The sequence below is a fragment of the Myodes glareolus genome, chromosome 17 (genome assembly GCF_982192425.1).
Source record: "Myodes glareolus chromosome 17, mMyoGla1.1, whole genome shotgun sequence".
Lineage (NCBI taxonomy): Eukaryota > Metazoa > Chordata > Mammalia > Rodentia > Cricetidae > Myodes > Myodes glareolus.
This window is the reverse complement of record NC_142042.1, coordinates 53724471-53741418: the sequence shown is the minus strand read 5'-3', so window position 1 is coordinate 53741418 and position 16948 is coordinate 53724471. Positions and strand designations below refer to the sequence as shown.

General features: G+C 44.0%; 1 protein-coding gene across 4 annotated transcripts in view; it reads right to left on the bottom strand.

Annotated features, from left to right (window-relative positions):
* Positions 1–14205, bottom strand: part of Hipk1 (homeodomain interacting protein kinase 1) — a 47295-nt gene extending 33090 nt beyond the window's left edge. For 2 of the 4 annotated variants that reach the window (XM_048442255.3, XM_048442254.3), the window contains exon 1: positions 1628–2705. In XM_048442255.3, the coding sequence (XP_048298212.1) occupies positions 1628–2703 (1076 nt within the window). In that variant the 5' untranslated portion in view covers positions 2704–2705. Of the gene's footprint in view, positions 1–1627; positions 2706–14051 lie in introns of those variants that run through there. The other 2 variants (XM_085677896.2, XM_087897690.1) reach the window with 2 other exon arrangements.
* Between the last annotated feature and the right edge of the window lie 2743 nt (positions 14206–16948).

Below are 16948 nucleotides of genomic sequence, written 5' to 3'. Positions count from 1 at the left end.
TAACAAGTGTTGGAGGAAACATGGAGAAACTGGAACTTTCCTTCACTGCTGGGAGGAATATAGGAGCACAGCCTCCATGCAAGTTAATAGCTTATTAAAGCTACTCACAAGTCCCTAAGACCTAGCAAGTCTACCCCAAGTCTTCAACTGAAAAGCCTAAAAATATGAATTTAGATGCATGTACAGCAGTGTTCAAAGCAGCATTATTCACAAGAGCTGTAGGTAATAACCACCCAAATGCCTATCAACAAATGGATAAACAAAATGTGGCATATACATACAATGAGACATTTCTCAACATAAGAAGGAATGATATCCTTGCTGGGTGCTACAGAATAGATTAACCTCAAAATCACAAACCATTAAGATCTAGGGATGGAGCTGAAGAGATGACTCTGTGGTTAAGAGTCCTGACTATTCTTCTAGAGGACCTGGATTCAATTCCCAGTTCCTACATGGCAGCTCACACCCATCTGGAACTTCATTGCAGAGGACTGGATCTAGCTTCTGTGGGGACCAGGCACACTCTTGGTACACAGACATACATACTAACAACACCCATACACATAAAATAAATAAAATTCAAAGAAAAAAGATAACAAATCTATTAATCCTAATAGGCTGTGAGTTCAATTCAAGCCTGATCTACACAGCAAGTTCCAGGCCAAACAAGGCTATATAGTAAGACCTTGTCCCCGCCCCGACAAAAATAAAAGACACAAACACACACACACACAAACATACACATGCGCGCGCACGTGTGCCCCTAAGAAAATACACATAAATATATATTTTATAGTTACCTATTTCTGGTGTGGGGAGGCATTAAACTCAGCCTCATGCAGGCTAGGCAAGTCCTGTGTTTGAGCTACATACCCTAGTTCATGCTTCATTTCTTGACTGAATGGTTGTACAATCAATATGCTATTTATGTTATGAAATTAATTATCAGATTCTTAAGATCAATAACTAGGTAAAATAAAGATCTACGAAGTAAGAGCACATTTTTAAAGCCTTGGTTATAAAACACACAAAATTGTGTATACCAACATAAGTACTGTTACAAGAATTTAATATAATAAAAGAGCCTTGTATTAGAAGTACTACTCTAGAAAGAAAAATCACTAACGTACTTAGGTCAGACTATCCTAGGATAACTAAATAAGTTCAAAATATTGTAGAGATGTTCACACAGAAGATAACAGCAATCATCTAATAAGAATAAACTGTGCTAGGTTCAATCTAAAGGTGCTCCCAAGACATTTCCATGCCAAGGTATAAGCTAAAGAAAACCCTGCAGCATCTGCCCAGGTGGAGCATCTTGTACAGTCAGTCCTTCAAGGGGGAAGTCAGGTGTAATGGTAGTCAAGAATGAACCAGATACTAGCACAATTCAGCTAGCAACAACCTTCAGAATGAAATTTGAGCTCACTTTGCTAGTACTAAGTAGGACTTCAGCAAGAAAAGCATGTTACTTATAGGAATGGCACATATACATGTAAGGAGCTAAAACAAACCCTGCTCCCATCTTGGAATCTAGAAATAAGTAGACTCCTGGGTAATATAGTTAGATTTCTATGCTATGCATGTTAAACACAAGGACAGTTCTCCAGGATCTTGCACTTGCCTGTAGTAGCGTGACTGCAGGTAGGTTGAACACACAGCTTTGGAAACGTGACTAGCAGAACCAAAGTCAATGACCTTCACTCGGTAGGGCTGGCGAACTGGATCAACCAGCATTATGTTTTCAGGTTTGAGGTCCGCATGAATCAGACCCAGACTCTTCAGCTTCATCAAGGCTGTGGCCACCTGCTGCAAGATTGGCCTGATGTACTTGAGTGGCAGCGGGCTGAACTTGTTCTGCTTTAGGAAATCATACAAGTTCTGCTCCAACATCTCAAACACAAGGCAGGTGTGATTCTTGTGCTGAAAACACTCGTAAGAACGGACAAAATTATACTCATCAGCATTTTCACTGCTTAGGCGGGAAAGGATGCTCACTTCAATCTGTCCTTGTCTGGCATAGGAGGGGTGGTTCTTCAAGATCTTAATCGCCACAATTTCCTTGGTGCTCCGCTTCCAGCACTTTGCCACCTGTCCAAATGTCCCTCGGCCTAGGAACTCCAAGACTTCATAGCTGTTGGTCATAGAGCAGAGAATCTCATGCTGGACCAGCTGGTAATCCCCTTCTCCGCTAGAACTACTGCTCTTCGTGGTCACAGTGGTGGTCGTGGCAGCAGCACCCACCACAGTTCTGTTTTGCAGCATGAGAGGGGGATGTTCTTCTATGATCTGCACACTACCGTTGCTGTCGACTTCCTCACTTTTTCTTTTCAATCCACATTTTTGATATGGCTCAAGCAAAGAAACGTTGCTCCTGTGAGTCAGGGTCTGGCTGCTTTGGAAGGTTGCCGTAGCGGCACTGCCTGAGCTATCAGCAGCTGTTACCACAATATGCTCCACTGCAGGAGCTGGGAGGAGGAGGCCCTGGTCGTAAGCAGGAATATTGAAATTTGCTACCTGGTGAGAGGAGCTGGCTTGCCCTTGTGTGGCTGGGAGGGTTTTGCTGTGGGTATAATATTTGTCGTTGCTGCTCTGTCCTGAAACATCCCAGCCAGAGGGCTCTATTTTCAGTTTCTTCGCACTGCAGAAGGCACTCGACGACACTGATGGGGGGGAAAACACCTGCAGCTGTGATGCCATACCTACATGGAAAGAACGCAAGAATGAGACCACAAGGGTTCGGGTTGCAAAGCTGACCACCAGCATATATGAAAACACTTGTAGCTGATAAAAGACTGAAACCGCGCTGTTTCCCGCCTCTCAAAGGCTAATTCAGTCCTAACCGACATTCACAGATACAGGGTCCATAACACACCAAAGCGAAGTCTCACTGACTCCTCTGCACAAGCCCTGGAGAGACTGCCACCGACCAGAAGTCACCCAGGTTGACAAGGCGAAAGAATCTTCTGAAGAGGACTTTCTACAGAAAGCTATCCTTAGACAGGATCAGGAGGTAAAATAGCCCAGTGGGCAAAGACAAGTGCCAGCAATGTGACCTTTCTTCCAAGACGCTCACGGAGGAAGGAGACAGGTGACTCCCACAAGTTGTCCTCTGACCTCCACAGTCTGAATATGACATACACACCAGATACATACATGCACATCGTGCACATGAAATCATGCTGGACTACACAGGGAGATGGAGACAGAATAAGGCAGAGAGAGAAAGGGAGAGGGAGAAAGAGGGGGAAAAATGTAAAGATAAGGGGAGAGGAAATAAGAGTCCGGCCGTCCTGAATATCCCACAGACACCTAAAGTTCAGTAAGCCAAAAGATTAAACCCTCAAAAACCATGTTCTTAAGAATAAAGCCCAAACACTTAGCACAGAACACATGCCACGTCATCTTTATCTGCTCTCTTCTTACCAGCTGGGTCTTCCTTTCAGAGGCCTTGGGGCTCTACAGCAAACTCCTTTCCTAGCTCTGTACTTTCCCTCTTTATAATCCAATATGTCATCTTCAAAATAAAAACAACAACCCTAAAACTTCTATTTCAAATGGAGACCCCCCCTCCTCTCTCTCCTCCTCCTTCCACCCCTCCCACCAAATCTATACATTTGATCCAAGTGCCCACTTGACTATAAGACACCTCAGTTCAACATGTCCAAAATCCAATTTAAGCATCCACTCCACTCTCAATTTCCTATCTCAGTTAGGATATGGCACCAAACAGCCACCGACTCAAGCCAAGAATCAGGGAGCAATGAGCCTCGGCTTCCTCATCTCTATAATGGTAACAACACAGCCATGTCCGAAGCTCTTCTGAGAATTTGGTATTAACGCAGGGAAAGCGGTGGCTCCTGGCACACTCATTACCTGCACGCACACCTCTCCCTGTCTTCTCAAACTACTACCTGTCTGATCTGTACCTAACTACAGTTCAAGTCGGCATTCTAGTTCACAGTGTAAACAGCCTCCAAAGAACTGCCTCAAACACACTCAATTCCAAAGAATTGCTTTTATTTGTTGTTGTTTTGGTTTTGAGACAGGACCTTTAGTATCCAATCTACCCTCAAGCTTGCTATGTAGCTGAGGTGGACCTTGAACTTTTACATCTTTGCTTTTAAACAGCAAACTAGATGGATAACTGTTCTCTTTTCTTAATCATCTCTCCTCCTACTCCCCCACCACCACCAAGAAGTTTTCCATTACTTTGGGCATAAAGTTAAAAACTTTCAAAACAGGTCTTGTTGAGAGATGGGAGAATCCACAGGTTGAAGGCCAGCTGAGTTTAAGTCCAGGCTAGATAACTTAGTGAGAGACCCTGCTTCAAAATAAAGTCAAAAAACAACAACCGAGGGGGGGGGGGGTGGCAGTAGCTAGGGAGATAGCTCGATGGTAGGATGTTATAGCCACAAGTTACTTAACATGTGCAAAGCACTGATATAATCCTCAGTACATGGGGTGGAGAAAAATCTTCACCAAGGAGCTAGCAAGATGGCTCGACCAGTAGGTGTTTGCCATGCAAACATGAGGACCTGAGTTAAGATCCCTTGCACCCACATAAAAGCCAGGCACAGCAGTATGCACCTATAATTCCAACACTGGGGAGATGGAGACAGAATTCCTGAGGCTTGGTGGCCATCCAGTCTAGCTGAATCAGTAAGCTCCAAGTTCAGTGAGAGACCCTGTCTCAAAAAAAAAAAAAAATGGAGAACAATTGAGAAAGATATGACATTAGCCTGTAGCCTACACACACACATACCCTGTTCCTGCAAACATACTCACATGCCCACAGACTCAAAAGCCTCACCAAAATATTCTCAAAATGTTCTTGCTGACCAGCTTCCCTACTTTGATCCATCTCCTCCTGCCTCTGCCTCCTAGGGGTTGAGAGAGACTACAGGCATATGCTCATCAGTTCCTGTAAGGCTCTCAACATCAGCCCCTAATACAAACCTCTTCCCTCCCTCAGCGAGCACACACGCACACACCCACACACACATCCCTTTGTTCCTTTCATTACGAAGTTGCTGTTCTTCTCCTATAATTTTAAATTATTTACTGCCACATCCCTTCCCACAGTACAAATTCCATAAAACAGGTACCATCTGTTTTCTTCCTCACTTCTATCACCCAGCCCCTTCCAGATTCTGTTTTGCAATACAAACACAACATTTGTTGGAAGAAAGACTTGACCCCTACCAAGTTCATTACCTACAACTCACTAACACTAATACACAAACTGTAGTACTTTCAAATGCTTTGGCTTTGGTTTTGTTTTCTCTACACATCCTTCTCTTTTGTTTGCATGGTTCTTAAGATATGGGTGAAGTCTCCACTCCAACCCTCATAGTACAATTTTACAAGTCACAAGGAAATAAACATACGATTAGAAAGGAAGGAAACATGACAACGGATGTTACAGAACACGAAAAAGCATTGTGTAGGGCTGGAGTGGAGGTCACAGATTGTGTCTGCCTAGAATGCACAGGGCCTTGGATTTGATCCCTGGCACTGATTTAGAGGAAAGAGGGAGGGGAGAAATATGTGCACTTCTTTGTGCCTGATTACAACTTAAAACTATCTGCACTGTAGTCAGCTGCAAAGAAGAAATGTATCTTCAACCTTCAATTTCTAAAATGTGGTTTGGCTTTACTTTAAGCAAGTTTCCATAATTTATATGAACCTCAAGGAGAAAAAAGTACAAATTAAAAGCTAAGGCCAGTGCACTTCAGCTCAGGAGGTCATGAATATACAAAGTATTTTGGCCTACCTACATCACCAATGTAAAACCAAATTAATAAAAGTCTTGGGGCTGGAGAAATGGCTCAGTAGTTAAGAGCACTGACTGCTCTTCAAGAGGACCTGGGTTCAATTCCCAGCACCTACATAGCGGCTTACAACTGCCTCTAACTCGTTCCAGATCTGTCACCTTCACACAGACATACATGCAGGCAAAACACCAATGAACATAAAAATAATAAATCTTTAAAAAAATTCTAAAAGAAAACAAAACTAAATTTGGAGTTCCTTTACAAATTTTGCCTATTAAAATAAATACAAAGTATTACTTGCCATCATAAAATTGAGCCAAACTTAAAAAGAAATGTTTCAAATTTGCTTTCCCTATTGAAATATAAATTTAACAATTCATCCAAAAAACATGGAGCACAATATTTATGTAATTAAAAGTAGTAAAAAAAAAGTTTTATTATAAAATGTACAGTTTGAAGCAATTGTAAAGGACAAGGGGTTGTGGGCCAGTGGTGGCACACTTGTCATATTAGCACTTGAGACGGTAGGAACAGGGGGTCAGAAGCTCAAGGCTAGCCTTAGGGAAGTGTGAGACTAGCCTAGGCTTTATGACCCTACCTCACAAAACCCAAAATCAAAAGACAAGGTCATAAAGTAATATCAGAATTCATGAAATACCCATTTGTTTATTACCTGAGTTTTAAGACAGTTTCTTTCTGAGTCCAGACTAGCCTCAAACTTAACTATTTAGTTGAAGATGATCTTGAACCCCTCCTTCCTCCTCCCTCTCTCTTCTGAGGCGTGCACCACCACTCTTGGCCACTGTTTTTTTGTTTTTGTTTTTTGGGTTTTTTTTTTTTTTTGTAGCATTCATTACCAGATAGTCTTTTAAAACACTACATTTGCCAGAGTGATGTTATTGACAACTTTTGACCCTATAACAAAATAACAAATACTAATGACTTCAAATTTTCACTCAACGTTACTTGACCCCACCCCCCAAAAAAAGAGAGGAAAGAGAACATGTCCTAGGACATTTTGAATATAACATACTCAGAAAAACAAACCTAGTCCATGCAAGGGGAAAAAACAAGCAGGATTTCACTAGCCTTTCTCACACGTACATATTTTAGCACCAGGATTCTTCATATGGCTGACACTCACTCAGACCTCAGTAACAAGGTGAGAAGATAACACAGAATCAAAGTGGCCTAGAAAAACTAACACTGTTATTTATAAATCCACTCTGAAATAAGGCTTTAAAAGGCCATTTCTAGACACAGATACTGTCCTACAAATCTGCCTTTGCAAATGGGGATCAATCATTTTTCTAGGCAAGACTTGTCAAACAAAAATATGGGGCAGAATTAATGACTGTATTTTACTGTATATAATGCTCTGTTAAAGAAATCACAAATCTTTTCAATATAAATGAAGATAAATCAAATATTTTTGACTTCCTGAAGCATTTCACCTCTTGGCTCCAGCAATGAACAAAGTTTTTTATTTCAAAATTCACTTTCCAAAGACTTAACTAACGTGACACAATTTGCTCCCCTCAATAATTTCAAACTAGAACTAATAGGCAAAGGCTGTTTAGTACTTGTATCTACTACTCAAGAGAACGGTGCCTTGCTGGAATGAAAGGCTTTCAAACATGCTCTTTAAGAGCATCTCTACTCCCTGGCATGTACTGCACACTGCTTTCACCACAGGCAGGTGACCCTGCAGCAACTAAAACATAACACTGCATGGAATGGTTGGGGACCACAGGCAAGATAATCATTTTCAAAGTTTTTGTCTCACTGTGTAGCCCTTGTTGTCCTGAGACTTGCTCTGTAGACCAAACTAGTTTCAGAGATCCCCCTGCCTCTGCTTCCCAAGTGCTGGGATTAGAGGCGTACATAACTTCCATTTTCCCCCAATGTACCTATAACAAATTCGGGTTTTCAGTGTCATCTTTCTTCTCTGACACAATTTAACAACTGATGACCTAAATAACTAAAACCAATAAATACTTTATACTGAGTTCTCCCATGTATCTGTTCTGGCTTGCAGAACGTATATTCTCCAATATACATTCTGACATACATTCTTATCAAAATATTAGATGGGTAAGTAAAAGAACATGCTTTATTTATTATCTTTGTTATTAGTGAGTGTGTGTGGCATGATGTGATGTAAGATCAGAAAACAACTCTGTGGAATCTGTTCTCTCCTTCTGCCTTTACGGAGGACCTAGGGATCAAGCCCAGGTGGCCAGGCATGGACAACAAGCACCTTCCCCCACTGACCATCTTCCCGGCCCAAGAACACATGTTTTGTAAAAGTAAAACAAGCGCTAGGGAGGTGGCTTGGGGAATAAAGTGTACAATCGAGAGGACCTGAGTTCAGATCCCTAGCACCCACATAAAAGTTAGGTGCTGGGTGCATGCCGGTGCTAGAGGGCAGAAACTGGTGGGTCCTTGGCGCTCTTTGCCCAATTTTTAAGCTTCAGGTTCAGTGAGAGATGACCCTGTCTCAAAAAATAAAATGGGTACCAGTAAACAGGGACACATAACACCAATGTGGTCTCCCCATTGGCATACATGGATGTGTTCACCTACACATATAAACTTAAAATAAAAATTTAAGAAAATTCTTTTGCCAGAAACCTCATCTTTCTACTCCACTCACGTTTTCCTCAGTCCTCCTGCACTAGCCACTTAAAACTTAAATTCTGACTGGTCTCCCCAAACTGTACTTGTAAGCACCCTGCCCATGCTCACTTCCCCAATTCACTCTTCACCTCCTAGCTGAAGCTTGCTTTAAAAATGTACGTCTGGAAAAACAATATACATCTCCCGCCCCCATTTAAAGCTTCAGGAAAGAGCTAAAGCCCCAGTGTTTATCAGTAGACCTTGCAGAGTCTGGCCTAGGGTTACTTTTATAGACTTGTTTTACCCACTCCTTTCCCAGGACACCTGGGCCTTGACTTCTCCAGTCCAAGTTCCTTCATATACAATGTGCTTTTCTGAACTGAACTCCATTTCCTTTCCTAGCCTTTCCTTTCTCTAATGTCTACGTGCCCTAGGCCCCATTTAAATCTCACTTCAGTGTGTTAGAGCTTGTTGATTTTTATTTGAAGACAATCTACTTTCTCCTTTATTAGACGCAAGACTAGACTATGTTGAACAGTCTTCCTCACCAGCAGAGAACACTGAGTGGCTAAGGTTTGCAGAGCCCCAAGCTTCTACCCTGAGACAACATCCAAGCGATGGCAGAGTAACAAGATGGAAGCATGGGTTTGAAGTGTCCACGGAGCAGGGAGCAGACTACTAACCTGGAACACCACTTTGACACAGAACATTGACCTTAGGCTGTTACATAAAACAAAAACATTTTTCCTTCTACTAAATTATTTAATCAGACAAAAATACTCAGAAGTCTTCCCTAGGGCTACTTTATAGTAGGTCAGGCTCCTGATAAATACTCCCAAAGCACACGCTACTTTCTTTACAGTTACACTTGTTTAATTTAGTCCCTTAACAAACATGTATTGAGGACCTGATACCTGTCTGCCAGAAACTGTTCTAGACACAAGGGACACAGTGGTATTAAAGATAGGTATGACCTTTTATCTCTTAGAGCTTATATTCAACTGGGGATAGTTTGTTCTTTCTCCCATACCACCCCTTCTCTCTCTACACACTCACAAAGAAAGAAAGAGAAATGCAATTAATGTACACAGAGAGAGAGAGAGAGAGAGAGAGAGAGAGAGACGAGAGAGAGAGAAATGCAACTAGTGGTAAGCTATGAAGAGAATACAATATAATAGAGATGGCATCAGGAAAAGCCTTGCATGGTGTTCGTATTAAAGCCTTGTATGATGCTGGCAACTGAACTGAGATTCAAACGACAGGGAAGACTAGAGAAAGCAAATGTAGGATCCAAAGAAAGTAGGGACAGTTCACATAACTTAGAGGCCACTCTGCAGTTTAAGTATCACTATTTAGACTTATTTATTTAAAAGTTAACTCTGGAGATGGGGGGAAGGGTTAGACAGGTGGCTCCACGGTTGGCTCGCTTATTGCTCTGGCAGGTGACCCAAGGTTCAGTTCCCAGCTCTCACATGGTGGCTCACAAACATGCAACTCCAGTTTAGTGGAGCTGACACTCTCTTCTGATCTCCTCCTCTTCTGATCTCAGGTACTAGGCACACATGTGGTGCACATATACATTCAAGCAAAATACTGATATACATAAAATAAATAAACCTAAGAAAATATTTTAAAGTTGACTAGTAGTGGTTCAGCACCATAACTGAGCAGATACAAGCATTTGGTGCACAAGCCAAGACTACCTGAGCTTAATCCCCAGAACTACACTAGAAGAGAACTGTCATGACACATGTGTGTATGTGCATGTACATAATTTAAAAATAAAAGCCAGCTTCTTTTCTCAAGTTTACATTCTGTAAGGATGATCCTGAACATCAGGGTAGTGAGACACCAGTTTTCCTCTTTTCTGTTATCACTAGCACCCATTATAATGGCTGGCATACTGTATGTGCCAAGTGTTTCCTAGCATGACCAACTATAAAGACATCACACTATTGCTCCATACATAAATGTAGAGGAATCTAAGAAATAATTATGACTGAATTAGAGAAATACATGATGTAACAGAAATTATAGTCTTTTGTCAGTAATACTATATTACTGTTCTAAGCATAGTAACATTGAAGTAAAAAAGTAAGCTTGAAACCCTAAAGAACAACATTTGAATCAAAGTTTGCCACCGCTTGGCAGTACTTCCTTCCTTCATATAGGACTGTGTAAGACAAACCAGTGACAAACCAGTTTCCCAACTGGTGTTGCAAAACAGGGTGTGGGAAAGGTGATGTTAGCTGCCAGGAGAGCATCTACAACTCTGTGTACCTTCAGCCATTTAAAACAAATGCCCTGACAAGTTTTGGTAAGCTAGCTAGCTAAAGGAGGCTTTCCTTGCTGGGCGGTGGTGGCGCACGCCTTTAATCCCAGCACTCAGGAGGCAGAGGCAGGCGGATTTCTGTGAATCTGAGGCCAGCCTTGTCTACAAGAGCTAGTTCCAGGACAGGCACCAAAGCTACAGAAAAACCTTGTCTCAAAACACAAACACAAACAAAAACAAAACAAAACAAAAAGGATGCTTTCCTCCTAGGTAGGATGTTTTCCTGAGTTTCAATATCTGCTTAGACTGGTTCTGCATAACAAATCTATCGCAACAGAACAAAAGAAAATAGGTCCTTTGTGTTAGAAACGTGTATTATTTTATATGTAAGAGAGAAAATCAACAAGATTTATAAAGTTAGATAAAGAAAACAACAGCACAAAGAGTTCCCAACATAAGAACAAAGAAGAGATCACTACAAAACACAAACACCACCAAGTGAGGGCCCAGTTCAGATCAGTCAGCAAAGATGAAATGGAAGGAGGGCTTAAGGAAGGTAACAATGGCTTGGCAGATGGGAGGAGATGAGGTTGTTTCAAGAAGAATGGGGTGACTTTTGCCAGGATCCAAGGGCTATGGAAAAATGGGAAACTGTGTAGAGGAAGGAAATATATTTGACTGGAGAAGTAAAAAGAAAGAGAAAAAAAGGACTGGACTTTTATAGCTAACAGACTTTAAAAAGAATCTTTCTAACATCCTCTAGTTCTAATATGGAAAAAAAAAAGGAACCCAAGAAGGCCAAATAAGTTTTACACAAAGCTAATGAGCAAAATACTGGCAAAGAATTCAGGTCTCCTGGTTCCTTTTCATTAAGCAGCAAGGAAAACATGGTACCAGGTGACTTTAAAGAATCCAAAGAAATAGAACATTTTATTCAATAACCTTAGAAGACTGCTGAAGTAATATGCACCCTAAAAGGAAAAAGAAACTATAAAAGGGACTAGAGGGCCTGCAAAATGGCTCAGTGGGTAGAGGCACTTGCTGCTAAGCCTGAAAACATGCATGGCATGACAGAAAACCAATTCCTGCAATTTGTCCTCTCCTGCACACACACTGAATAAGTAAATGTAACAAAGTATGTACTATAGAAATACATTATACATACACTAGCTGAATTTCTACAATTAAAAAAGGACAAAAAGGCAAAAATCAAAGCCAAAAATAGACCCACACCAGGCACCATGATGTTTCAGTGAAGCTAACACAGAACCAACCATCCCTTCAGGTCAGGAGTGTGAGGTCAGCCTGGTCAACTAAGCATTAGTAACAAACAAAAAGAAGAAAATTAAGAGTTAGTTCAGGAAAACGATTTTAACCTGTGTGCGAAATAACATGAATTACAAGGGAAGAAACTGGAGAGGAACTAGTAGAGAAAGGCCTAACAAAACATAGATGGTTGTCACACAGTCCAGAAAAGGGCAGCTGACAGATCAGACTGCTCAGGCTTACAAAATTATTCAAATTACGAAAGGCCCAGTTAAAATACATAACCAACAAGCTGCACAAGTTCCAAGTCTAAGAAGTTCACAGGCAGGTTTGGCTCACTGATTTCTACCAACAAATCACTGGTGGATCGTAGATCTGGGCTTATAAAAACAAAAACAAAGAAGGAAAGAATTCTGTTTTTCGGAGAAATGTGAACTTTGACTTATTTTTTTGTTCAGGAGGAAGATCTGGTTTGATTTTAAATCTCATTACCAATCAGCTTGGTCTAAAATCTGTAAAATATAATACAATGTCCAGAGATCAACTGGCCATGAGACTACCACAAACTACTAGTCCACCAGAGCTGGCACACAAACAAGATCGCAGTCACCGTTTCTGTTAGATGCTTTACCAGTTTGGAAGCCTCCAGCTTCGATCTCAAATACTTAAACAAAATACCCTTCAAGTTGAGAAGCGTATCTTAAAGCCTTCATCATATGGTAACACCGACTCCTATGGAAATTGCATGCAAATACCCAAAATAACCAGGTGAATAACAATGATTAGGTAAAATGAGTTAAGTTTTTGCTTTACAGAAAGCTTTAGGTTTTTAAACGGAAAAAAAAAAGAAGAGCTGACAATGGTTTGCATTCTCTCTCATCTTAAGCACAACAACAAAAAATTTTACAGACCACGAATCAAAAATAGCTTTACACAAACAAGAGCAAAATTGTAGGTTCTGCAGAGGACAACAGCCACTTAATTTAACCCCACTTCATCTAGAGCAGGAAGCCATACTGCTGTTTTCTGAGTTACCAAGAAACAAGATAAAAACGGCGGTCTCTGGCAGGAGAATCTACTCTTGAAACTCGTATGTGGCCGCACTACACTACTGAGACTTCTCAGTGTCACTAACTAGACAGGAATGAGCATCTTAAGATGAGTATCCACAACCGAGTCAGTGGTTACGTAAAGATTTACTTACTGGAGCTTGGGGTTGTCCACCCCACCCCCCTTCCATTCCCAGTACCCATCCCCAAACAGGAAAGAAAGCGCGCCCAGCATAAACACACAGGCCATTGCTCATGGTTCGTCACCACAACAAACTGGAGGTTAGACCGACGCTCCTGGAGACCAAGTTTCAGGTCTCGGCTGCCAAGCACAAAGGGGGTTCTTCCCCACAGAGCTGTTTATAGCGCGGGCCCTACCCAAGGCATTTTGGTTGTTTCCACCTTTTCCTTTAACCGTTTGGGGGTTTTGTTGGTTTTGGCTTTGAAAGTAACGACAGGCTGCAAAAGTTTCTTTTGAAAAAGACCTCTAGCTTTGTCTTGAAAAGAAAAAAGAAAAAGAAAAAAACCGTCTGAGTGGCTGGTCCTCACATAGCCTCACCACCATCACAAACTACAAACTCAACGATTACAGAACATGAGCGAAGAGAACAGAAAAGCTTCCACACCAACCCGACCATCACAATGTTCTCTAGACACGGCTTCCCGGTTCCCCAAAGCACAAATAAGCCCGAACTACAGCGACAGGCAGTGGGGTGACATGCACACGCAGAAGCTTCTCATAGGGAACCTGCTACCGCAGCCAGGGGTAGGGGCGGGGAACCCAAGGGTGGGGAGACGCCAGCCGGGCCCCTGTCACCTGAGGACAACAGCACGCTCGGGAGGGAAGTGGCAGGAGGCAGGGGGAGTTTCCCGGGCACACGGTCGCGTCCCGCCGCTCGCGATCAGGCAGCGGGACGTGGCTCCCGGGGCCGCGCGGGGCCTGCCCAGAGAGGCTCCCGGTGCAAGCCGCCCGCCCCCCGGCAGCCCGCGGCCCGCTCGGCGCCACCTCGGGGCGCCCACCCCGGGGCGCCCGGACCCCATCCATCCTCGCCCGGCCTGACTCACCGCCGGTGTGTGTAGTTCTCAGCCGCGAGCCGGGGCCGCCGCGAGGAGGCGGCGGAGGAGACGCGATCCGGGGCCCCGCCGCCGGGTCATCATACCCCCCGCACGAGCCGGCCCGGGCCCCGGCCCCCGCCCCCCGGAGCCGTCCCCGCGCCCGTCCCGCGGCCGGAGCCTCGCCAGCCTCCCGCCTGCCCCGCCGCCCGGCCCCTTCCCGCCGCCGCCGCCGCCGCCTCAGCGCCGCGCGCTCCCGCCTCGGCCTCCCGCTGCCGTCCGGGGCCACGGCCCGGCCCTTCGCTCCGCAGCTGCCGTTGTCGCCAGACCCGACAAGTGGAGCCCCGAGCGCCCGCCCTCATCCGGCCGGCCCCGCCTCGCCGGAACCATTCAGCCTCCTAGCGCCATGACACCTACTGAGGCGGAAGTGCGGAGGAGCGGGCCGGTCGGGATCGGGATCATTGCTTCGTGCTGCGGGCCGCAGGAGCCGGTGGGCCTCCGTGGGGAGCCAGCGTGAACTGTGTGTGGGGACCGGATTCTCCGGCCCCCTCTACTCAGCACTCTCCGAGGTGGTTTACCGGCGTCTGTAGGCTGTCGGGTTTCCCGCTGCTAGATGTCATCTCAGCCAGTGTGACATCACCCCAAACCAGTGTGATTTTCCCCCCACACACAGGCGTATCCTAGCGATTGGGCAGCACGAGGAGACACTGACTACCTGAGAAGCCCCCGAGGATGAAGAATTATCTCAGTTTAGGCTTCAGTGGTTCGCTGCCAGGGAGAGTACTTTCTGGCAGCAGACGGGATTTGGACGCCTCCCTATACCGAACCGCTCCCATTGCGGTATGGTAGGAAAGAAGAAAACAACTACTCCGAACTCAGCTCCTAAATGCATGCAGGAAATGAAAATGTTCTTACCTCCACAGACGGTAGAGAGGCGGAGGACTCAGGAAACAGAGCGCTGGGCACAAAGTTCTAAGAAAACGGACACTGAAAACTGGGTTATCCTAATATACAGTTGCCAACTCAGCCTCAAGCGATGCCGTCGGTCTTCAGATATGCCTTCTGCCGTGTAAAATGTTGACGCCTGAAATGGGGAACATTTTTAGAGACTAGTATTTATGAGAGTAGGGTGTGATGGCTCCTGCTTTTAATCCGAGGATTCAAGAGGCAGAGCAGGTGGATCTCTGAGTTCAAGGCCAGCTTGGTCTACAAAGTGAGGATGGGGGAGAATCCACGTGTTCCATCTCACATATTATTAAAGTCAGCAGCAGTCTGAATCCAAGAAGTGACTGTCTGCCATGGATATTTAATTTACATGTCCTCTCTGAGGAGGGGAGCAGACCTCGGAAGCCTTTTCTATCTGTTATGTTTCTGACACCTTACCTACTATATACATCCTTGATTTCTTTGAATTCACCTCACAAAATTTTTCTAGACTATCCTACAATACCTTTTAAGGAAAGTCATTTGACTTTCTCTTCTTACCACTGGAACAGGGAAGTTCATTTCCCTGGAGAGCCAGGGTTAGCAAAAGCATTCAGTCCCACAGGACAGGTTTGTTTGCTTATTTTCACAGAAACTTCCTTCTTGACTGTTTAGAGAACATAAAGTCCCCACACTGGCCTGGCCCTGGAAATATCAAGACACAAGAATGAATGAGCATGCCTGCTTAGCAAGCCAAGAAAAAGGCAGAAACTTGAGGCCTGGGGTTGAACAGATCCTGCTTTTAAAGCAGGCTTTAGTCATGAATTGCATATTTTGCCATACTTCACCAGAACTCCATAACCAGCTTCTAATTTACTCTCTCGTGCTGTCCCTTTTGTGTGTGAAACGTCTCCGATTTTACCTGTGGAGAGCCTTTTCTGACTGACCCCAGGTCTAATCCGGTGCCGTCATCTGTCTGTTGTCTGTACCGTTGGAGGTTAGACCAACAATAACTAGTCTCTGTTTTCACTGTTCTTAACTCCTTTTCCCAATCTGCCACATTCTTCAGGGAACTTTTGTTTGCTTGGTTTTTTGGTTTTTGTTTTTTTCGAGACAGGGATTCTCTATGTAATCGTGGCTATCCTGGAACTCTGTAAACAAGGCTGGCCTCGAACTCAGAGACTCGACTCCCTCTGTCTCCCAAGTGCTGGGATTAAAGGTGTGTGCCACTACAACCCAGCTTCCAAGATTTGTTTTGTTTTGTTTTGTTTGCTTGTTTTCTGATCTTCAGGGAACTTTTAAAAGTCTAGTATTTTCCTTGCTAATGTCATTTGCTCATTCCTCCAACAAACCGCTTTATGCCAGACATTCCCTAGACACTGGCTCAGGGGAAAGATGAGTAAGATACAGTCTTTTCCCTCCCAGAGTTTTCAGTTTAGTGAGGAAAAATGAATACAAATATACATGACTTGAATAATGGAGTCAGAGAGCTCCATCAGAAAAGACCATACTCGAGCATGCACTAGTCAACAAAACTCCAAGTTTGGTGCAGCGACAATTCCGTAACCCATTCACCAAATCTCTATAGTTAGGGTAACTGCTGTGTGCCAGACGTCACTAGAAAGTAAAGATGAAACGGCACAGCCTATGCACTAATGGAGCTTGCAGTTTACAGCTCCTCTCGCTGGGTGCCGGATTAGTAAACAGGTAGACTCACATTTTGAAAATTAATGAAGAGGCTTAATCAGAGGAATAATAAGAAAGAAGTGGGAGTAGGGAAGACAGCTGGCTGGAGTGGAGGAAAACTGGAGAGGGGAGATGAAGCACTCCCTCTCAGACAAGGGCAGAGCAGCTGGAAAGGAGATGGGGCTATCAGAAGCTGGAAGGGCAAAGCAGAGTCTGAACTCACTTGCAGCCAAACCTAGTGGCACAGGCCTGCAGCCCCAGCTCTTGGGAGGTAGAGGCGGGAAGATCAGGAATTCAAG